Below are 23,851 nucleotides of genomic sequence, written 5' to 3' on the forward strand. Positions count from 1 at the left end.
GAAGTAAAGTGAAGAATAGTATGCTTCAATCTGCAGTCAGTCTCCGTCAGTTCCTTCTCTGGTGGTTTGTAGATCTTTTTTGGAGGAAAAAAGACTAGTTTGAAGCAAATTTTTGAAATAGATAAAATTTGTGTAAAGGAAAATTTCTAGCTACCAGTTTACACTTCATTATTTTTAGGCTACTCTCCATGGTCTGATACATAGATATCTAGATACATAAGATTTGTTACCAGACTCTATGTGCATTTAAGGTGGTAATTACTTAATCTGATCGATTAATTTCTGCTAATGTGAGATTTCAAGGGCTTTCTCTTCTGCCAGGTAGGAATGAATGCCTTTCCCGGCATGAAGGGCAGATAGGAATTATCAAGAGCAGGAGAAAGGAGAGCTCTTAGTCTTTTTCAGTCATCTCTGAGTTTTCTTTAAGTGCTGAGTGACTTAGGGTCTTTCTGGCTTCCAGCTTCGAGAGGGAAGATGGATGAGGTCAACTCCACTCCAGGTTTCTAAAGAAAAAGATTCTGGGAAGGCATGAGAGAAGCTGGTAATCTCCATTATGTCTCTATTCCCCAGTTTGCTATACTACAGCCTGGAAAATTTCCACTTGGGTGAAATCTAAAATTTTTCTGTTTCATTACATAGAGTTACTTTGCTCGCAATGGGAGGGCTCCTTTATTCTGTATTTTTAGTATATATTCTCCTATAATACCTTCTCTCATTTATGTTTTGCTACTGATTTGGATACATTTTTTAATAATTGGTGTGTGTGTTCATTGTGGAACTGGTCTTTGGTGGAAAGGAAGGCATAACCTTGGAAATAAAGCTTGGAGTGAAGGAACTAAAGACATTTAACCTGAAGAAGATGTACTTTAGTTTGCACATGATAGCAGTATTAAAATATTTGAACAGCTGTCATGGGAATAAGGGATTAGATTTGTTTTGCTGGACTCCAGAGAACATAACTAGAATTAATGAGTATAAGTTAAATACAGATTTTGGTTCAAAACCAGGGAAAAACCCTGTCGCAGCCCCTTAGGGTCTTACCCCACTCCCCCATCTCCATCTCACTTACAGGTTGCACACAGGGTCTGGGGTCTGGGAGGGAAAACAAACCCCAGATTCAAGGTACTCTATGGGTCTACACTTCTAAAACTGCACCTCATCAGCCCTTGCCAGTCGATTTAATGGTCAAATCAGCCCAATCCTATTCCAATCCCAACTTCAGGAAAACAATGCAGAAAAGTCCCACGAATGATTTCTGTGTAGGAGGCAGGGAATTCAAAGCTGGTTAAGAGGGCACCCTGTGCCATCCATGAACAATTATTTGAAAAATAATATTTTCCTCCTGCATGCCATGTACATACTTATTTCCTCTCATCTGTCAGGATTAGATGACCTTACTGGGCAGGATACATGGCAACTACAGGATCTGATAGGCATTTGTCTTCCTTTTCACCAAACTCAGTAAAACCCTACCTGGTTTTACTTTGTCCACATGTCAGAGCAAATTTTTCTTCAGAATTTCCACCTTCTGATTCCTGAATTATTTCCAAGCTTCATTCTCTCCCCTTGTCACCAGAGCTGCACTGGCAGCATCCTTTCTGGGGTCACTACAAAGAGTAGCTTTCCATAGTGAGTTCTGTTACCTTGGAAACAGCAAGAAATCCTCTTCCTATATATATGTCCCAGAAGACCTTAAGTGGATGGGATGGAATCCCTTTCTTAACCACACAACAACAATAATAAGAGAAAATCTATTTTACTGAAGAAAACATGATAGGATCACGTACCTAGAAGAGAATATAATATATCCTCATCATCACAATAACCCGATATCATATACTAAAAATAACCAGCATTTTGGTGACAATAAGGTCTATAGAATACTTGATGAATATCATCTCATTTTATCCTCACAACCATCCTGTGAGGTAAGTTCTGTTATTATCTCCATTTCATAGATGAGGAAACTAAGGTAGACAGAAGCTAAGTGACTTGCCTAGGGAGCCACCCATTCATGTCTCACTGGCTGTTTATTAATAAAAACTAAAGACATTGTGCTGATATTCACTTTTTTTAAAAGCCTTATTCATAGGTTGTTTTCTTTTTATAGTTGTATGGCATGTTTTAGAAGTTATTTTGACCCTCCTCAGTCCTCTAGCCTATTCCCCAAGTCATAGGCTCATAGATTTTGAGCTGTAACGGACCTTAAAGGCCACTGAGCCCAATTTCATTTTACAGATGACATAACTGAAATCCAGAATAGTTACTTAACCATTTGCTTATCAAACAAAATTAAAATGTGAACCCAGGTCCCTTATTCCAAATTCATCACTTTCTACTAAAATGAAGATTTTCCTATGACTAGTACCTATGAGAAAGATGTACACCAATCTCAGTAGACTAGAACTATGAGCCAAAGATAAGTTCAAATAAAGCAGGTCCCTTAGAGGAAGTGTCACATTTCCCACTTTGGGAATAGTGTATAGGGAATTAATTACACTGCCATCAATTTTTCTGTTCTCTGGCATGATTCACATATGGTATTTGGAATGAATCACTATTTTAGGGGAATCTCTGAAGACATTCTCTAGTATCTTTCATTGCCTTTAAATTCCTGCCAATGGGATTAATGATTGTTTCCCACATTTAAGACCCAGGGGCATTCTTCTCCCCTGTTTTACCCCTTTACACTCATCTCTTGTCCACAACCCATCCAGGATGGCTGAACAACAGCAAGACCTGTCGCCATCTTGTTTCTTGATTACCCATGTAGCTTATATGATAGGAATCAACAACTATTCCTTCCATTGTTGTTGTTTGTCCTTCATTTTCGAAGAAGACCAATGATTTCATGATGATGGAGTCATGATACATGTGCTTAGCTATGGCCACTCAGAAGGCACCACCACAGACTGGACATAAGCAATCCTTTAGTACATTTAAGGTGGAGGTGGTTTGGAATTTGGGCAGCTCATGTTTATGCCTCTACAATTCTGCTTTGCTTATGGAGTTTAGTACCTTCTTTAATGTAAACATAATATGCTAGGTGGTTCTGGACCAATGTTTCCTGTGTCTCACAGTCAATACTAAAGTTCTTCAGACATAACTTGAGAATGTCCTTATACTACTACTGGCCACCATGTAAACACTTACCTGGAGTTCTCCACACAATATTCTTTTGGGTAAGCATGGGTTATGTGACCAACCAGTCCATCCAAGTTGTGCTCTCTATAGCAGTGTTTGAATGTTTGGTATCTCAGCTCTAGAGAGGGCCACAGTGTACCAACAGCTTATCTTGGGAGGTCATCTTTATGATCCTCCTAAGAAAATTCAAGCAAAAGCGATTTAGTTTTCTGGCATAGCACTGACAAACTCTCCAGGCTTCACAAGCGAAAAGCAATGAAGTCAGCCCAATGGTTCTGTAGACCTTCAGTTTGGTATGCATGATACCTGGGCTCTTTCTAGAGACGTGGAAGGTCACCACTGCTGCTGATGGCCTTCCATGCCTTCTCATTAGTCCTCCCTCTTTTTACTCCAGTCCCATGGTGCTGTCATCTGGACTTTTCTTTTTAACCCTTATCTTCTGTCTTAGAATTAGTACTATACTGTACTTTTAAAACTGGACCTCATTCAATTCTCTCCCGTAATTAGAATGTAAGCTCATTGAGGGTAGGAGCTCTCTTGGTCTTTCTGTTTTTATCCCCATTGTTTAGCACAGTGCTTGGTATATAGAAATTGCTTTTAAAATGTTTTTGGTTTTTCCATTCATTCAGAAGTCTGCTTATTCCTGACTGCAGCTACTACTGCAGCCAAGCCCACCTCCTTCTGGGGCCTCCAATCATATGCCCATTGTTATCTCATAGTTATTTCTCACATGCAATATGGCCTGCCTCTTCCCTCTTCTCTATGGAACCAGTCCCTCCTTCTCCAGCATTGGGACTCCTTTCTAATACAGCCCTATCTTACTTAAGGAGTTCTAAACTATTCAGCATCTCCAATACTTTGGGAAGTGTTGAGTTCTCTGTCAAAGGATGTCTTCAAGTAGAAGCTGGAAAACTGCTTATCAAGAATGATGTGGGGGGCAGCTAAATAGCTCAGTGGATTGAGAGCCAGACCTAGAGATGGGAGGTCCCGGGTTTAAATATGGCCTGGGACATTTCCTAGCTGTGGAACCTGGGCAAGTTGCTTAACCCCTAACGCCTAGCCCTTACTACTCTTCTGCCTTGGAACCAAGCACAAAAGGAAAAGAGTTTAAAAAACAAAAAGAATGATGTGGCTAGAGCACTGACCTTGGAGTCCAAAGACCTAGCTTCTTTTTCTCTATAGTCTTCCTCCCTGGAGTATACAAACTCTTCCCTAGGAAAAATACTTTCATGTAAAAATCTCTGAAATTATAATTTTTTACATTAGCAATTAAAATTATCTTTACTTGAAAATTGAATGACAACAGCCTTTGCAGTCATTAGCAAGCTGCATTTTAAAAGTAGACAAATTCGTTTTTAGGCCTCTTAACTATTTCATACATTGTGGATGTGGCCCTGGGGGAAAGAGATCTGCCTTAATGCATTCCATTCACAGTGCTGGGTGGACTCAGCTGTCCCTGCCTGTTCTATCACCCCATAAATCAGAAATGAAGAAACCCCGAAATATGACATTGGAATTCCATTGCCCCTGAAATATCTGTTACTCTGAGGTGTCTCAGGCTTACAGCTTTATCCCCTGCCTGCTGGCAAAGCTGAGCAAAAGTGATGCCAGATTCACAGCATCACGGATCTAATGCGACAAGCCTCCCCCCCCCACCCCCCCAGCCCATCTAAACCAATCCCCTTATTTTACAGATGAGGAAACTGAGGCCAATGGATTAAGGGTCTTGCCCAAGGTCACGCTGATAGAGACAATTTGAACATAGATCCTCCAACTCCAATGATCACATTTTTTATGTGTTAAAGAAAAGTAGGAAAGGGATTATCATTGTAATGATGAGCACCGAAGCCAGAAAATGGGCCATTAAACATATCTTGCCTCTTCTCAGTAGGCAGAGGGTTGATTCTTGAGGGGAGAGAGCTGACTACCCTATGAGACGCTGTTGTTCTATCCATTGGTTTTGTGTCACTAGTTTTCTGTGTTACGATTCTGGAAAGGATAATTGTATATAAATGAGGTTGGGGTGGAGAAAAGAGGAAGATCTAGAAATCACCGTAATGTTAAAAACAAATAAAAACACAATCATTTTTTAAAGGGAATAGTATTATCTCTTCCACTCACCCAGGCAGCTCTTCCACTCATTGTGGAAAAGAGCCGCAGGCCACCACACTTAGCATCGATATCGTGTGGCAAAGAAGATGTTTGTGTTCATTATCAACTCCACTTGACAGGTGAGAAAGCAGAGGCCGAGAGACTGCGTGCGTGAGTAAAAGCTCCTTGTGGCCTAAATCAGGTTCCTTGGCCAAAGCCCAGCTTCCGTGACAAACTAGTATTCATCTACAGTATAATAAATGAGAGTGTAAAGAATGATAAAGTGTATATGTCATCCAAAAATGCCACACAATACATTTTATCCTCTTAAACTCACTTTTAAAACCCTATCACAGCCTGTGGCTGAGTTTTATCATTTAATCCTTTGCAATTGGACAGGGTACCATTTTCTAAGTGCTATGAAAGAGCCCCAAAACAAAAATCCTGATCCTGGATGATAAATAATATTATAGAAGCAACTTAACTTAAAAGAATTCTTATTAAACTAAATTAAATTATTATTTAAATAAAAGAATTTCTACTACAGTTCATTGTGGGTCTACTGAGTCACTCTGTGAGGCTGTATACTCTAGTGGTCAGCAGGGAACTACTGTAGTGCGGTGGCTAGGAAGAGATTTGAGGCAGAGAGGTCAGTTAAGAGGCTCTATCAAGTTCAAGGTACTAGGTGGAGCAGGAGAAAGAATGTTAAGCCTAGAGTCAAAAAGACTCCTATTTGTGAGTTCAAATGTGGCCTCAAACATTTACTAGCTATGTAAGAATGGAGATTTGAACCACAGACTTCAATCCCCAGAAGTCCTTGGTACTTCTCAGAATTCCCTATAATCTCACCTGAGCCTCCACCTGAACGAGATCACAATTTAGTATTTAAAGGGTTCTCTGCCTCCCAAGAACTCTCTTCCTGTACTTGGAGATGGCAAGATGTAATGAGTAAGATGTGAATGGGCTAATGTGCCCTAGGCATGTGTTTTATTATTTTGTATTCTTGATTTCTAATAATCATAATAAACCTCATAAAAATATAATACTTTTATTTACTAGAGACTAAATTAACTGTTACACATAACTCTATTGGCCTCGGTTTACTCATCTGTAAAATGAACTGGAGAGGTAAATGGCAAACCACTCCATTATCTCTCCTAAGAAAACCTCAAATGGGGGGTCAGATATAACATCTGAATGACACTGATTCACTAGTCTAAGAAAGAGATGATGAGGGACTAACTTCTAAGGTGGTAGTAAAGGAGACATAAATGAGACGTGCTGTAGAGATGAAAATAGTAAGATCTGACAAATGATGCAGCAGTGTAGAGCTGAAGATGATACCAAGGTTATAAAATTGGGTTCCACAAAGGATAGGGGCAGCAAGATGGCACAATGGGGAGAGGATTGTCCTGGAGTTGGGAGGACTCATCTCAAGTTTTCCTTTCTTTCAAAAAGTCTTCCCTGGTCAATCCACCACCTGAAAATTGAGCTCTCCTCCCTCTGAATTCCTATAGAATATTTTGTTTATGCCATTCACTTTGGACTTAATTACATTTTCTGGTATGATTAAATTGCTAAATCTCTTGAGGACGGGGGATATGCCTCATACTTCTTTGGTAGCCTTGGTGCCTAACACAGTGTATTTCATATTTCAGTCACTTCATAAACACTTGGTTTTCTTAAATAACTTGAGAAAAACAAATGTCATCTCTTTATTAAAGAAAGGCATCCCCAATCAAAAGATTAGCATCTACCAGCAGATTCAATTCAGTCCAATTAACATTTATTTTGTACTTATTATACTTAAGGTGAAAGGGTATAGTGGATATAGGGTAAGCTTTGAAGTCAGGAAGATTTGGGTTCAAATCCTCTGTCAAATACTGTGGAAAACCTGTGACTGGCAAAAACATGAAATTCTCTACATACCTCTAGGCAACTGTCCAATGCTGTAATTTATATAAGAGTTGGTGATTTGCCCTATGATAGAGGTAGTTTCCACACTAGGAATCCTCTCCACTCCCCAAAGAAATAAGATTTTTTAAAAAGTCAAGACACTCCAATAGGCATTGGAGATATGAAGACAAAAAAAAAAGAAGAAGAAGAAGAAGAAATAACCTTGCCTTCAAGGGACTAAATTCTACCAAATCTCAAAGTATTTACTGACAGATCTCAAAGCAGGTCACCTCACTCTCTATGGTTTGCTCAAATTCCCAGCAGGGAGAGTAATCAAAACTGCAGCAGTTCCCTTTACCCAACTTTGATCAAGGACTTCACTGTCAGCATCCCTCCCTAAGCCAAGGATTTGAAGGTTTCCTTTAATTTGAAAAGAAATGAAAAGTAGCTCCTCCCCACCCAAAAGTCTGGGGACCCTCATCTAGAAATTAGCCACAGAAAAGATCAGAGGTTCATAAATTCAGAACCAGTCCAACTGCCTTAATTTTGCAGAAGAGTTCCAAAGACCTGCCCAGTTAGAAGCATTTAGTACTTGACTCTCATTCATTGGTGGTGGTAGTTATTATTTTTTAATCTTGTACAATCCTATCAGAGTCTTGATTTATTTTGCTTGTATTTGGAATCAGGAAAAGACAAAGTTAGCTGTCAGTTGGGATTAATGTTTCCCCATAAACATATATAGCTCTCAGAAGGCAACCAAGAAGTCCAAAGCATTGATAATTTATACTAATTCATTTAAAATAATGCTATGATTACATCATTAATTTTTCTGTATGAATATAAAATGACCCAAATTGCAACAAACATCATCTTTTATAGTCATTCTAAAATAACTGATTCTCTAGGATTATTTTTATCATATTCTATTTCTTATTTATACTGAAGTGAATCTTATCAATTTTTCTGACTGTAATCCTGTTTGAGGACTCCTGAATTCAATTTAGATATTATAACTTTCCACTGAGACTCATGATATGATCTGATTCATTTTGTGAAAATGAAGTGTCAGAGTGTTGTCAGTTTCAAAGTCCCCTGATATATAAATAAATTCCCACATTTTCTCCTACCCCCACCCCACCTCAACCATTAAAACATCAACGACAGGCAATGTAGGTTGCAAGTCCCGGTCTTGTTTATTTATAAAGCAATAAATATTAGAAGCACAAATAAATTGCACATGTGTGTAAACAAACTGTACAATGACTGAAGAGAGTTCAGGTAGGGTGGTATGGAAGACTCCAAGAAGCATAACATTGTCATCCTGAGTGGGAAGTAAACTGAGGGAGAAGGCACTTTAGAAGCATTTGCGGTGGACAATGGATGGGCCAGCCTCATCATATTCTTGTTTGCTAATCCACATTTGCTGGAATGTGGACAGGGAAGCCAAGATGGAGCCCCCAATCCAGACAGAGTACTTGCGCTCAGGAGGAGCAATGATCTGGAGAAAGAAAAGGAAAACTTTTCCAATCAGCATTTAAGTTCTGAGTGACACAGTCAAAAAGTAATCAATAGAAAAGCATGCAAGTCGTTTGTGCAGGATTAATTAGGTTTTCCCAGAGTTTATCAAAAGCAGTCTACTTTTTTTGTGTACTTTCCCTCTATTTCCATGAAGATAACCAAAAATATTTCCACGATCAAAGAGTCTTCAGGATGAGAAATGCCCTCTCCTCTAGAGCTACACCATCAGCATGGTGCAATGGCAAAGATGACAGATTTGTAATCAGAGTACTAGGGTTCAAATACTTGTTCCATTACTACCTATATGATCTTGGGTAAATTACTTAATCTCTCTGAGCCTCAGTCTCCTCATATGTAAATAGAGGTAGGACTAAATGACCTCTGAGGTCCTTTCCATTCCTATGGATATTATTCCAATGTGGCTGGTATGTCAATGGCAACCAACTAAGGGCAAGGGTACAGGCTGTACCCTTGTGTGTGCTGACAAACGTCTATCAACCAGATCTCCGGGGTGGGGGGGACATAAATGTATGCACATGCATGGCACACTTTTACATGTAATTTACATTATTAACATTTTCTCCATCGCTTTCTTAAATCTAGTCAATCGATAAATCAAGCTCTCATTTGTATTAGCATTTATCAGTTTCTGAAGTATGAATGCTTGCATTGAAAATTAAAGTTGGCTCTTGTTAGCCAATCTGAGCTGGCTTCAGCACATCCCTGGACTAAAAGGTAGCCTAAAGGTGAAGCACAAGGTCAACATGGGTCCCAGGCACAAAGGCAAAATGTATGCCAGGAACTATTCTGAGATCTCTCTCATTATGAAAGCATTTTAAAAGTCATATGTCATAGGAATGGGGATTAGGTACTAGAAGTACAGAGATAAGGACCTAACATTGATAAGGTAAATGTGTCTGTGTGTGTGTGTGGAAAGAGACAGACAGACAGAGACAGTGACAGATAGAGACAGAGGAAGACAGAGAGACAGAACACAGTCCTTTCATTATTTCAGGACCACCATGCCCTATGCTTTACTCTTTTCCCCTAAAGAAGCCCTTTACCTTAATCTTCATGGTGCTGGGAGCCAGAGCAGTGATTTCCTTCTGCATACGGTCAGCAATACCGGGGTACATAGTGGTGCCTCCAGATAAGACATTGTTAGCATACAGGTCCTTACGGATGTCAATGTCACATTTCATGATGCTGTTGTAAGTGGTCTCATGGATGCCAGCAGATTCCATACCTACGGACACATGGTAGGGAATTAAAGAGTGAACAAAGGCAAAGAGAAGCAAAGGAAGAGCAGGATGATTCAGGTAAGTAAGCTGTCACCATTTGTCTCAGCAACATATGCTCCCCTCTAAAATGCAGTCATGCCTTGGTTGGACAGGTGTTTCTAAAAAGGCTGACAGTCAATCCACAGCACACTGCCAGATAATGGACAACTGCATTTCTCATCCATTTGTTGCAGTCATCAGCTATGTCAGCAGTTATTAAGAATGGGGGCCAAAACACTCATTTAAAATAATGCAATGATCCTTACTATATTAGCACTAGACACTGTCCTAAAAATTCTACTCTAAAATGCTTTCTTGAGACAAGATTTCCAGTGATGCATAGGATATGTCCATTGAATAATTCTGACTAATTGACAGGAATTGTCTGTATCCTGAAAACTCAGAGGAAGAAGTCAATTTCCTCTATCCAGACATCCCTTTAAGTGAGGCAAAGCAATATTCATTGTATTTCCATGACTTATCTTTCATTCTCAGCAAAGTCTATGTGTCATTCCTTATCATGTAACCAAGGCAAAGCATTTGCTTTTACAGTAATCAGTCAGTGGAACTGACAGATGAGATTATATTATAGAGTTCAAAGACAGGTTTTGTACTTAAAGCTCAGGTGGATCCTGTAATAATTTTAAATAGAAAATGGAGTTATAGAAGTGAACTAGACCTTAAAAATCATCTAATCCAGGGTTTCTCTAACTGCTTCAAGGAATCATAAGAGTATCCCAAGGGGATAGTGGTTTGATAATAAGCATTAAAAATAACGTTAGATGATTTGCTACACAACTTCTGCCAGTTTGTTTTTTAATTAAAGAGCTCTAGCACTACAAACATTTTTAGAATTACTAATCTTGTTATAGAATCCTAGGTCTAAAGAGACCTCAGAGACCAACTGGTCTAACCTCCCCACCCTGTTTATGAGGAAACTCTCCTAAAGTTTTGTTTCCCCAATAAAGAAGCCAAAGATCAGGAAGTTAGTAAATTGCCCAAATTGGTGGCAGACTGGACTAGAATTCAAGTCTCTTGACATCTCCCTCTCCCTACCCAGCTACTGCTCATTCCATTACACCTTACTGTGGGATATGAGAAGAGTTATTTGCCCCTAATGCCAAATGACAAAAAAAAATGATATATTTGGCTAATTCCTTCCACAACTCACCAATGAAGGAGGGTTGGAACAGAGTCTCGGGACAGCGGAAACGTTCATTGCCAATGGTGATGACTTGACCATCAGGCAATTCATAGCTCTTTTCCAGGGAAGAGGAAGAGGCTGCTGTGGCCATTTCATTCTCAAAGTCCAAGGCAACATAGCACAGTTTTTCTTTGATATCACGAACAATTTCACGTTCAGCTAAAAAACAAAAGGGAGTTAGCCCAGTTTGGAAATGCATGCATTATTGGGTAGAAGGTAAGTCCATTAGAGAAAAGAGACAACAGACCTCCACTGATAAGCCCACATGTACAAAGAAACACAAGGAAGAGAGTCAGATTGACTTACCAGTAGTGACAAAGGAGTAGCCACGCTCAGTAAGGATCTTCATGAGGTAATCGGTTAGATCCCTACCAGCCAGATCCAGACGCATGATGGCATGAGGCAGAGCATAGCCCTCATAGATGGGGACATTGTGAGTGACACCATCACCAGAGTCAAGAACAATTCCTGTAAGAAGAAATAACAAGGATAAGGCAAATCTCTAATGAAGGCAAAATTCATTAGTCATAACAGATCCAAGAAAGAGAAGCTTGTTTCCAAACTTGGCTGTTGACAGATAGCAGAGCTGGGAATTGGCCCAGGAAAGATTAGATCTCTCCTGCAATAGAGAATACATTTCCATGTAATGGATGCTAAATCTGAAGTCAATCAGTCACAGCTCATCCTTTTAAATAATGAAGTAGAAAAAAAAATGGCTCCAGCACATTTACAAATGACCACATGTCCTACCAGCCACACCCCATTATGTAAGATTTACAGTATCTGGTTTTTCCTATCATTTTGTCTTATTTCATTACTGCCCAAAGGCTATGTACCCTTTAGGTAGGGAAGGCAAGTAAAAGTTATTTAATGGCATTGTACTTTTTCTCTTAAAAATAGATCTTATGAACTTAATTTTTAATTGATCTTATTGACCCACATTTTGAAAAGAAAAAATCTATTTGGAGGGTTTGCAGGGTGTACTCTCCATATAAAATGTAAAATCACTCTATTCCAGTTTGCAACATGAAGTAACTTGCCTATGATATGATGTACCTTTGGCACAACATAAGAATTCTTAGCATACTTGAGAAGACAATTGCCCTACAGACTCCTAGTGTTATTATTATTATTATTACTATTTCATTCACCAAGCATTTTCTAGGTATTCTCTTATTAATTCTCCCAATGTTACATTAAGACAGATTGATTAGTCAACACATATTTAATTATCTACTATGTGATGGACACTGGAAAAATGGGATCATTTCCTTATCAGATATGGAAAATAACAGAAAACTAATTAAATTGTTTTGAGCTGCATATTTCTGAGTCTTCATAAAAGCTCTGTTCAGTCCTAGATTGCCTTCTCAGGCAGGGAAGACTCTTTCATACCTGTGGTACGGCCAGAAGCATACAAGGACAGCACTGCCTGGATAGCCACATACATGGCAGGGACATTGAAGGTCTCAAACATGATCTGAGTCATCTTCTCTCGGTTGGCCTTGGGATTCAGGGGGGCCTCAGTGAGCAGAGTGGGGTGCTCCTCAGGGGCTACGCGAAGTTCATTGTAGAAGGTGTGGTGCCAGATCTTTTCCATGTCATCCCAGTTGGTGATAATGCCATGCTCAATGGGGTACTTCAGGGTGAGGATACCTCTCTTGCTCTGAGCCTCATCACCTACATAGGAATCTTTCTGACCCATACCCACCATGACACCCTGGAGAGAGGAAAAGAAAGATTGTGAAGCTGAGGAGTCAAATTCCATCTCCAACAACATTGATTAGTAGGCATCATTAAAAAAGGAAAAAGGGATGAAGTAGTTTATAGTAGAAAGACTTCTGGACTTGAAGTCAGAAGAATGGATTTGCATCTCAGCTCCATGTTTTTACTGGCCTTATGACTATAGAGAAGCACTTAACCTTTCTGAATCTCAGCTTGATAATCTGTAAAATAAAGATAATAATGCCTGTACTATCTACCTAATTGAGAATTTTTGAGGAAAAGATTTTATAAACTATAAAGTTTCACATAAATGTGAGCCACTTTGATAGTATCATATTTTTGTTCTATATATATCAAGAATACTAAATAACAGTAGGACTTACTTTCCCCACTTCAGAGATAGATGAGGAAAATAAACTGTAGAAAAATATCTATTTCACTGAAGAAAGCCATTGTAGGGAAGAGACCTCAGATATCACATAATAGCTTGCATTTATTTTGCATTTTAAGGTTTGCAAAATACTTTAGAAATGTTTTCTTATTCTCACAAAATCTCTCAGAGATAGGTGCTATTAGTATTCTCATTTTATAGATGAGGAAACCAAGATTAAGTGACTTGTCTAAGGTCATATAGTTAGTAAATGTCTGAGGCAGGATTTTACTTCAGATCAATGCTAATTCTATGCCCAGAGCTCTGTCTACTGTCCCACCTAGGTGCTACTGAGCTATCTCATTTTGTAAATGAGGAAATGAAATCAAGAGAGCTGAAGTAACTTGTCTGAGTTCTTATAGGCAATAAGTGGCAAAACTGTCACTCAAACAGAGGTCAGTTACATTTTAAAAAACCCTACTTTAATTCAAATAAACATACACATATATACTATGTATATAAAATTTCTTTTTGACCTTCTGAGTGATTGATACCCAAGATAAAGCTTTAGAATTCCCAGAGGGAATACAAATTAAAAAGAGCTGGGCTATTATCACCCTGACAGTGAAATTTGGTCTCTCCAGAACCAATATAGCATTCAAGTGTTATAAGAAGTTCTAACTAGACCAGCTTGGCAGCCTTGCCTGGCTGTCATGTTTCAGACACTCAGAGCATGGCATTTCTTGTAGTAAACAAGGTGAAATATAACTAGCACCATTTCAGCCACTAATTCAATCATGGTTGGATTTTTAAATAGCAATAGTGAGGGAGGTGAGAAGATTATAACTGAGAGCTGGTAAACTCTCTTGAAGGAAGAAGATAAATGAGAATGGGATCTGAAAGGAGTTTGATTTTTGTAAAATTTTGGTAAAAGACAGAAAAAGGGAAAGGAGAAAGGAATGTATATGGAAGATAGAAAAGAAGAGGATATGTTTTTGGTAGATAATTCCAGAGAGCAGAGATGTAGGATAGATAATGGGTTAAAATTTGGAAAGATAACTCCTACCTGGTGTGTGTGTGTGTGTGTGTGTGTGTGTGGTGGAGAGCCAGAGGAAAGGTGTAATTTACTAGTAGGATTTCAGTGAAACTTTTTGTTGTTATTGATTTTCATTTTTAAGTTTTTGTTTACTTCAGGTTAGGACAGATTATGCAAGGTCAGAAAAAAGCAAGGTCATATTTAGGTTTATTGGCATGAGTCAGAAGCCAGATTTCCAAGTAAGTAAGGAAGAATAATGAAAAGAGCCTGGAGATCTGTAGTCATGCATTTTCTCTCTCTGACATTAGCTGTGTGGCCACAGGAAGTCAATAAATCTGAGTTCCCTCAGCTATAAAATAAGGGCAATGTCTACCCAGAAAGACTATTTTGAGGCTGAAATGAAAAAGTGAATGTAAAGCACTTTCAAACCTTCCTTTCATAGTTTTAGAGCTGGAAGGGAACTCTGAGGCCTTCTGGTTCAGTTTTTTTCATTTTACAGTTAAGTAACCTGAAGCTGAGAGAAATTAAAGTGACTTGCCCAGGGTCACATAGATAATAAGGGGAGGATAAGCTAAGATTTGAACTTAAGACTTCTGGCTCTAAAGCTAGTGCAGTGTCAAGCTATTTTCGTTCTTCGATTATTATTAAAGATGGGGAGGGTCTGGGGAAGGGTTAGGGTATGGAGGTCAGACAAGATGGGGGAGGACCGGGAAGGGGTTGCTGGTGGAGCACAGGTTCCTCCAGGCTGTGTATCAGTGTCAGGAAGGAGTGCAAAGGTTACCTGGTGGCGGGGGCGGCCCACGATGGATGGGAAAACAGCCCGAGGGGCATCATCGCCGGCAAAGCCTGCTTTCACCAGTCCAGAGCCATTGTCACAAACCAGAGCGGTGGTCTCCTCGTCGTCACACATTTTGCAGAGGCTTCAGGGAGTTCTATGGGTGGAGCATAGAGAAGAATGGGTCAAGCTCCAGAAAGTGGAATAGGGATGGTGGGTGGGAAATGGCAGAGGAGATTTCCTCAAACGGTAAGTGGGTGGCAGGAAGGAGCCCCAGACTTCATTGGAGAGCCCGGTATGGGAGAAAGTGGAAAGCAAAGGAAAGGAAGAAAAGTTGAAAGAGTAAAGGGCCGAAAAGAAGCCATTGGTTGGTACTGGAGGAGACAAGTCGCCCTTCCCCTCTGTGGGGAAATGAAAAGCTGCCAGGGACCAGCTACAAGAGCACCGAACATTTCCCCACGTCGTTCCCAGGCGCTTGCACTCAGAACCCTAGTATTCCTATCTCAAGAGCACCTCTAACTTCAGCCTGTTCATAGGCTGGGTCTCAGTGTCAGTCCCCTCCCTCATGCAGGCTCCGTCCAGGGGTTCCAGAGAGCTTGCTCTTTTCTATCTGGGAAGCAGAAGGGTAGGCACCCACAAGCACCAATGCTCCCCCAAACCTGGTCTACAACGGACCTGCTAGGGCAGAGCTGACATGCCAGTCCCCTGCGCCCACCCAAGCTGAGAGATGGCTGGAAGGGGGCGGAGAAAAGGGTCGTTCCCACAAGAAAGAGAAAACAAAACAAAACGAGAAAAGCCCACAGTCCCAACATCGTCCAAGTACGAGAATCAAATTAAAAAGAAAAGTTGGTACAAACATCAAATACGTCTTTTTTGTTGTTATTGTTTCCTGAAGGGAGTGCAGTGAGGGAAAAACAGGCAGAGAAGGAAAAGAGAAAAGAAAAAGAACTAAGTGGCTCTCAGAAACCCAGGTGTGCATGCAGCCTGCTCTGCTCTCCCTCCCTCCTTCCCCTTCCCTCTGTCCTGAGTCTCTGGTCCTACTTGGCCGGCCTAGGAAGCGCGGATGGGAGGATGAGAAGCCGCGCCAGGTTCGACGCTGACTCACCAGTTCAGCACCCGCGGCTCAGGCTCCCGGGGAGGCAGACGCTTGGTGTCTGGAGCGCAGCAGCCGCGCTGCTTTATACTGCCTTGATGGACGGTGTCAGTTGGGGCCGACTGGGGCCAGCGGGTGGGGGGACCCAGGCTTGCCACCTTGCCCTTATTTGGTCGCTTTCACGCCATTAGGGAGAGCTGAGTCCATTCATGGAGCCAAGAGAAGGGGAGAGGCAGAACAGGGAGCCCCCAGACCATGTAAGGTAGGGGAGGGGGACGGTCAAAGGGATAGCCAAATAGGGAGGCTAGGGAGGGGGAGGAGAACAGGGGAAGGGGAGGGAAGGTCACACACACCCTATTCCTGGGGGATCAGACTGGAACAAGAGAGAAGAGTTTCTCATTGAACATGGTTTGACTATACAGGATCATAGATTGGAACAGACCTTAAAGATCCTCTATAGTCTCATTTTTACAGATGAGGAAACTGAGGCACAGAGAGGTTAAAATGACCATCAAGGTTACAGTGGTGGAACCAGGATATGAAGGAAGGACTTCGAACTCCAAATGGCACATTTTTCACTGTGCCACCACAAATTATCAAGCAGTCATATCTATGAAGCAGGGGAAAAGGGGCAGCAATTTATTCAGGGATGCTTAAAGGAGGTCTGGCATGAGGTCTTCTTCTATGGGAGAGAACCTGGCAGACATAGCAGTATTGAACAAGGAGACATAGGTGCAGTTTTCAGGAGCATTATAACCTGGTACAATCATGCCATCAAAAACCCCCATAGCCTCATGGTAAAAAGATGGGTAGCATGGTGAGAGGAACCTTAGGACTTCTAGAGTTGACTAGCCATCTTAGTAGTGTCATTAAATATCCTACTGAGTTAAGACAGGAAAATAGAGCTGACTTCTGCATAGTGAAAAAAAAGGGTTTATTTTTTATTAATAATCATATTGATCAACTGCCAAAAGTCTCTTATTGTACTACTGTATATCACTCCGAGCCTCTCTATCCATAAATGGACTGAGGAGGGAGGAAGAAAAAGGAAGAGTGATAGTGGGATGCAGAAAATTTTCAAAGCTTGCTCAAAAAAAAAGAGAAGCAGTTATGTTCCAACCCACAGTTAGATGGACAGTTGATTCCCAGCCCTATCCCATATTGAACTAGATAGCCTATGTTTGTGTAATTCTAGGGAAGAGTCCACTCCCACCCCCAAGTGTCTCTCCCACATGTTCCCTATATTGACTGGACGTCTTTTAACAAGATATGAAAGTTTTCATTCAACAGTTAAAGATGTCTTCATTAACTTAAATTCTCACTAAAGAAGCAGCAGTTCTTGTTAAGAAATTTCAGTAAGGATTTCAGGGAGAGGGATTGGGGGTAAAAAAGGGCACGAAAAGCTAGGAAAGATAAACTCCATTCATAATTTTGCTTAGCACTAAATCCTTTGGGTCTTTACATCTTTAAGAGAATTTTATTTTGTTGTTGTTTTATGTTTATATGTATTTTTTTCTTCTAGTCCATGCCAGTTAAAAATAGAAGATTGGACAGGCATCCTTCTGTGGAGTGGGCTTGGGCTGGTATGCTAAAGAGGCATTCAGATTAGAGATATGAGTCCTGACTAGAAATATCTAAGGCCTGCCCCTTTTATCCTCAACCATTTTTGGGTTGGCCTGTGTAAGAAACAGATTAAACCAGCCTTGCTTTTGAGCTTGGCAAAATGATAGCAGACACTCACCTGTTTGTATCCATATTATATGCAATGAGTATGTGGTACATCCTGTCCCAGAAGTCTTAGTGGAGACTTTTGGGGACACCCTGTATATGAGGAAGGAGGAGTATACCATAAAAGATTAGATCTTCTTAATCATATATATAAAAATATATATGATATGTCATATATAGGCACTAGATGAAGAGAAGCTAAAATGATGATTATTCTTTTGAGCACTTTCAATTGCTCTTCTTTTTGTAGAATTAGGACCATCTTCTAATTGTACAGTGAGGTTATAATTTGTCCACTTCCTTGGGATGGTAATATAGCCTGTTCTCCACTTCTATGATACCAATTTGCAAAGTATCCTTAAGAAATCCCACATTGAGGTAAATGACATGGGTAGATATGGCAGCACCATTTCCCTGTCTCTGTGGAACCAGTGGCAGCCTGTTTTTAGAGCCATCCAGTCTTATTCTAATCATCCATTCTAGAACCTCCATTTACAGAAGGGCTAACACTAGACTAGAACCTAGGAGGTGATGTAAAAGGCCAATGGAAAGCCCTGGATGGATTGTAGGATCACAGATTTTGAGCTAAATACTATCTTATTTACTTATATTTATGTGTCCAATACTTAGCACAGCACCTGGCAGATAGTAAGTGCTTCATAAATGTTTAATATATCTAGCTACCTCATTTAATAGATAAGGAAACTGAGGCCCAGAAAGTTAAAAGTGACTTGCCCAAGGCCACACAAGATCTCAACTCAGGCCCTCTGCCTCCAAATCCAATGCTCTAGGGGTGTCAAAGAGCTTTCAGATGACCCAAAGCTGGGCTAAACCACTTGGAACAGAGCAGAACTTTGTTCCCTTTGAGGCTCCCTATACTTCTGTGAATAAAAGAGTAGGATGCTATTTATTTGCATATTCTCTCCAGGATAGGTACAGAAATTTGCTGGATGCTTCCTGTATTGTTCTAGATTAGACTTAACTACATTCATTTTCCAGATCTGTCAGAACTTTCTTCCAGGGCTGCAAAAGCCAAAGACTATAGAGGCAGAAGCTCAGAAGACCACAGTGCTGAAGTTAGGTCTTCTGTGGTGATATGATGAACAGAATAGGGACCAGAACTAAATCAGCAGAAACAGGCAACACTTTTTGATATCCATGCTTTTATTACCTGATTTGAAGTGGTCCTTGTTGACCATCTGTTTGGGATCAGAAATAATCATAATAACAACTAGCATTTCCCTAGTGTCTTCAGATTTGCACAGTGTCTTAGATGTATTATCTCATTTGATGCTCACTGTTGTTATCCCCCATTTAACAGATGAGGAAACTGAGACTGAGAAGTTAATCCACTTGCTCAGGGTCCCATGCCTAGCAAGTGAGGTAAGATTTGAAATCAGGCCTTTCTGACTCCAAGTCTAGCACTCCTTCTACTATAGCATCAGTGAACTCAGTCCCTTCTAGGGCACTGAAAGATTAACGGTCACTTATCTCAGCTGTTCCTACATTCAGAGGTGCCACAGTATTTACATAGAAGCTGGTAACTGATAGCCCTGCTTGAATTCCTCTCCAATCAGACTCTCCCAGTCACATCCTGCATTCCCCTGACTGCAAGGGAGAAAGACTCCTCCTGCGCCAAGCTGGGGGGAGGCAGCCCTTCTGAGTAGGGACAGCTGATGTCCTTCACACACGTGTTTCTTTTTATTTCCTTCAGTTGGAGTGTTCCCATTCACCAGTGCCCTCTGGCTGGAGCTGTTTTTTTCACTTTAATTGACAGAAGAAAATGTGTGTGGGAGTGGGGGAGGGGGTGGTCATATCACGAAGCTCAGAACCCAATACCAAGGGACTGGCATTCTCTGAATATATTTCCCCATATTTTACACGCAGCCCCCAAAGAGTCTGAGCCCCAGGGAGAGCATTCCAACCCCAAATGGTCTGCTTTCCAGATAACACATTCCTGTGGCCACTGTCCTTTGACATGTTAAGACCAACTGCAATCAGCTATTTGCTAAAACTCAGAAAAGGGGGTTGGGGGTGGGGTGGGGATGGAGAGTCAAGATACTGAAGGAGGTCGAATCCAATTTCAGTTACCTCTTGGCTACATTTTTATTACCCCCACCCACCCCCACCGCATGAGTCAGAGTCAACACACAGGGATTTCTAGGTAGTGTCCTCATTCCTTAAAAGGAGCTTGTCCTTCAGGAATGTTTCAAGAGCTGAAAAGCTTACAGGTTTGCTATTTGGTTTAGTAGGGTTTCCTCTTTAGACCAGATTTGGCTGGCTACCCATGCTGGCAGTCATTTTATGTATGGAGTTTCCATTTTCAGAGGGTTCCCTCCAGCGAAACTGCCTTTGTGGACAGCCTAAGCTGTGTTAGCCTGCCCAAGTTAGTATGTACTAACTACCTTATTTACAATGAACAGAAGCCTTAGAATGAATCAAAGCAATCAGATATCTCATGTAAAAGGAAGCCACCTCATGAATTGGGAAGCTCTGGTGTTTTAATGGGGGAGGGGGGGCTTGTTGACACAGAGCCACCAATCAAGTTTTAAGCACCTACTGTATGCCAGCCAATGTACTAAGAACTAGGAATGCTAAGAAAGACAAGAAACAGTCTCTGTTCTCATATTCTCAAGAAACTCAGTGTAATGGGTAAGAGCACATGCAAACAACTACATACCAACAATATATGTACAGGATAAATTGGAGAGAATCTTAGAAGAAAGGCATTAGCATTGAGGGGGGATAAGGAAAGATTTCATATAGGGATGCTTAAGCTAAGATGACTGTGAGGTCCTTTCTCACTCTACAAGTATGATTCTATCATTCTTGATTTGCTTGGCTGATAGTCTCATTCCTCAAAACATAGAGGAAAGAATTAAGGAAATTAATTGCTACTCTGGATCAAATTCTAATCATGAAGGGGAGATGGTGTGATCCTTAGTGGGGGAAAGTGATTATTTTATCTATAGTTTACAACAGCAATGTAAAAACAGTACATTAAGCATATTCTAAATATTTAAAAATCAACCTTCATAAAGTTTAGAGAAAAAATGTAGGTATGGTTTTATGACCAGAAATTTTCTGAAAGGAAAGAAGAATAAAGAAAGGTTAAAGGATTTCCAAATCCCCTTATGAAATTTTGATGGCGTAATCATGAATCACTTATGTTCCCTCAGCCTCATTTTCCTGATCTATAAAATGGCGAGAACCCCAGAAGTAACTTCCTCAGAAAGTGTTGTGATAATGTATGCTTTCATATGAGAACATATGTAAATACTTTGTGAAACTTTAAGGTATTATATGCTTTGTGCCAGGTATTATGCTGAGTTCTAGAGACATTAAGAAAGAGAAAAAAGCAACAGTAAACAATGATACTGTACTTCCTTTCAAGGAGCTCACAATCTAGTCAGGGAGACAATATGCAGACAATTGCTTTTTTTTTTTTTAAACAACTATACAGGGCAGCTATGTGGCTTTATGAATGAGTCAGACCTGGAGACAGGAGGTCTTGGGTTCAAATCTAAATTCAGACACTTCCTAGCTGTGTGACCCTGGACAAGTCACCTCCATTGCCTAGCCCTTACTTCTCTTCTGCTTTGGAACCAATACACAGTATTAATTTTAAGACAGAAGGTAAGGGTTTAAAATAAATAAATAAAAATAAAAGTGATTGAAAGGTAAATTGGAGGTAATGAACAGAAGGAAAACAGTAGAAGAGTAGCATTTTAGAGGACTGAAAAATATTTCCTGGAGAAGGTAGGATTCAAGCTGGGACATGAAATAAGCCAGAGTAGCCAGGAGATGGAGGTAAGGAGAGAGAGTATTCTTTATATGGGGAACAATCAGTAAAAATATTCATTGCAGGGAAATAATTGAGGCAAATTAGTAGGTAAGCATTTTTTAAAAAAGAAACTATAGACTGGTCAATTTGACCTTAAAATACATACCAATAAATTCTAGAACTACCTTTTTTAAAAATATATATAAACATTCAGGTAAGCTAGATGCCAGAACAGGTTCACTGAGATTCATTTTTACTTTAAGCAGTTAGTAAACACATAGACTTATAAATCTAGGGCTGAAAAGAATTCAGAGATCTAGTCCAAACTCCCTATTTTAACTAATGAGGAAACTTGGGCCAGAGAGGTTAAGGAATTCACTCAATGTCACAGAGACAGTAAGTGGCTTAAATACCTTCTATACTAATTGTTTATATTATATGCCTCTTGTCTCTTTTCTTTCTGTATACTTTCTCTCATGGTGGTATCTTCTACAATTAAAGTTCATACTTATACCTATACTTGCATATAATTCATAAATATTCTTGAACTTTTCCATATTCCTTAGAAATCTTTGGGAAAAATAGCTCTAATCTTCAGTCCTGGCTTCTAGCCCTTCAAATGGTAACCAGATAAGCCCAATCCCAAACTGAGCTCATCATCTTTCTCTCTTTCCCCCAAATCTATTCCTCCTTTCGCTTTCTTTTTTCTCAAGGCTTATTCCTTCCCTCAGTTGATTATCTCCAATTTATTCTTTATATATTTTCTTCATACATAGTTGTTTACATTCTTTGTCATTAGACTCTGAGTCTAAAACTAATGATAGTAGGACCTATTTTTGTGTTGTTGTTTTGCCTTTCTGTATATCCGCAGCATTTAGTACAGTGATTAATATTTGCTGACTTAGTTTGACTTTCTCTTGATGTTGCTACCATCTTCTTAGTCACCAAAGCTCCTAACCTTGGAGCCACCTTTAACTCTTCAGTCTTCCCCAATAGTTAGTTAGTTGCCAGATCCTGCTAATTCTATCCCATCCCTCATCTTTCATATTTGCTCCTTATTTTACACTAATACTGACAACACCCAGGGTTAGATATTTATTGTCTCTTTCCTAGACTACTATAATAGTCTCATAAATGGTCTCTCAACCTCCAGACTCTTCCTCTACCCCTCCCGACTAAACTTCAGCTAAATCTTTACTCTGAAATTCTGTGATTAATCTTTTTTTCAATGTAACAAACTTATCATGACTTCTCTGCACTGAAAGTTATTTTTGGTCTATAGAATATTTAACTGTTAGGACAAATTTGCAACCAAAAGCCCTCATTGGAGGCTTTATTACAGCCTCTGAACTCCCTGCATAGAGAGAAACTGTTAATGTATTCTTTGAGCATATTCCATTTCCTCCATAGTGACAGGGATTTTGCCTTTGTCTTAAAGGGTTTATGCCTTTTGCCTGTTCTGAACACTTTCAATCACAGTAGAACACAAGTGACACCAAGTTATAAGAGAAAAGAACACTGAGTTTGAAAGCAGAAGGCCTTGGGTCCATGATGACCATGATGAGAATTGGTTGAAGGAACTGGAGAAAATAAGAATGGGAATCACTTTGTTTAAGATTGGAAGAGGCATTCATTGCAAAGAGGCCAATCTAGTGTCAGGAAACACTTTCTAACAATTGGAACTGTCCAACATGGGATGTCCAACATTGAGAGATGATGGGTTTCCTTCCCTTGGAAGTTTTAAGGCAGAGTCAATTTGTCAGTTAGCTATGTTAAAATGGGTTTTCCGTCATGTCTGGACTGGACTAAATTGTCATGGATGTCCCTTCCAATTCTCACATTTTTTGATTCTGCCATCTTTTACTTAAATGACCATTCTGGCCACAGTTTTCTCATTTGTAAAATGAGGAGTTGGATTATAGGAACTCGCTCACCCCTTTCAGCTCTTCAACATCCACCAAAACAATTTTCTTAATACATCATTCTGAGGAAGTCAGGTGGCATAATGTATAGAGCTCTGGACTTAAAATGAGGATGATTTGAGTTTGAATCCTACCTCTGACACTTTATCTATGCCACTTAGCCTCTCTTTGCATTTCAGTTTTCTCATCTACAAAATGAGGAAAATAATAGAACCTACCATAAAGGATTTCTCTAAGTATTCAGTGAAATAACTTGTTTAAAGAAAGAATGGTATAGATTTGAAA

At 40.0% G+C, this 23,851-nt stretch overlaps 1 protein-coding gene across 1 annotated transcript; it reads right to left on the reverse strand.

Annotated features, from left to right (window-relative positions):
• Positions 1-8,301: 8,301 nt before the first annotated feature.
• On the reverse strand, positions 8,302-16,300 carry ACTC1 (actin alpha cardiac muscle 1). The gene is made up of 7 exons (XM_001370525.3): positions 16,145-16,300; positions 15,046-15,196; positions 12,529-12,853; positions 11,440-11,601; positions 11,101-11,292; positions 9,714-9,895; positions 8,302-8,629 (listed from the first exon to the last, which is right to left on the reverse strand). The coding sequence occupies exons 2-7, from the start codon at positions 15,172-15,174 to the stop codon at positions 8,486-8,488; spliced, it is 1,134 nt and encodes a 377-aa protein (XP_001370562.1). The 5' UTR covers positions 15,175-15,196; positions 16,145-16,300; the 3' UTR covers positions 8,302-8,485.
• Positions 16,301-23,851: the final 7,551 nt, after the last annotated feature.

This window comes from Monodelphis domestica, chromosome 1 (genome assembly GCF_027887165.1).
Source record: "Monodelphis domestica isolate mMonDom1 chromosome 1, mMonDom1.pri, whole genome shotgun sequence".
NCBI lineage: Eukaryota > Metazoa > Chordata > Mammalia > Didelphimorphia > Didelphidae > Monodelphis > Monodelphis domestica.

Coding starts and splice junctions, on each gene's coding strand:
- ACTC1 (XM_001370525.3), bottom strand. CDS start 15,174: ATGTGTGACGACGAGGAGACCACCGCTCTGGTTTGTGACAATGGCTCT. Junction 11,602..12,528: donor TGCTTCTGGCCGTACCACAG/GTATGAAAGAGT, acceptor TTCTTCTTACAG/GAATTGTTCTTGACTCTGGT. Junction 11,293..11,439: donor CTACTCCTTTGTCACTACTG/GTAAGTCAATCT, acceptor TTTGTTTTTTAG/CTGAACGTGAAATTGTTCGT.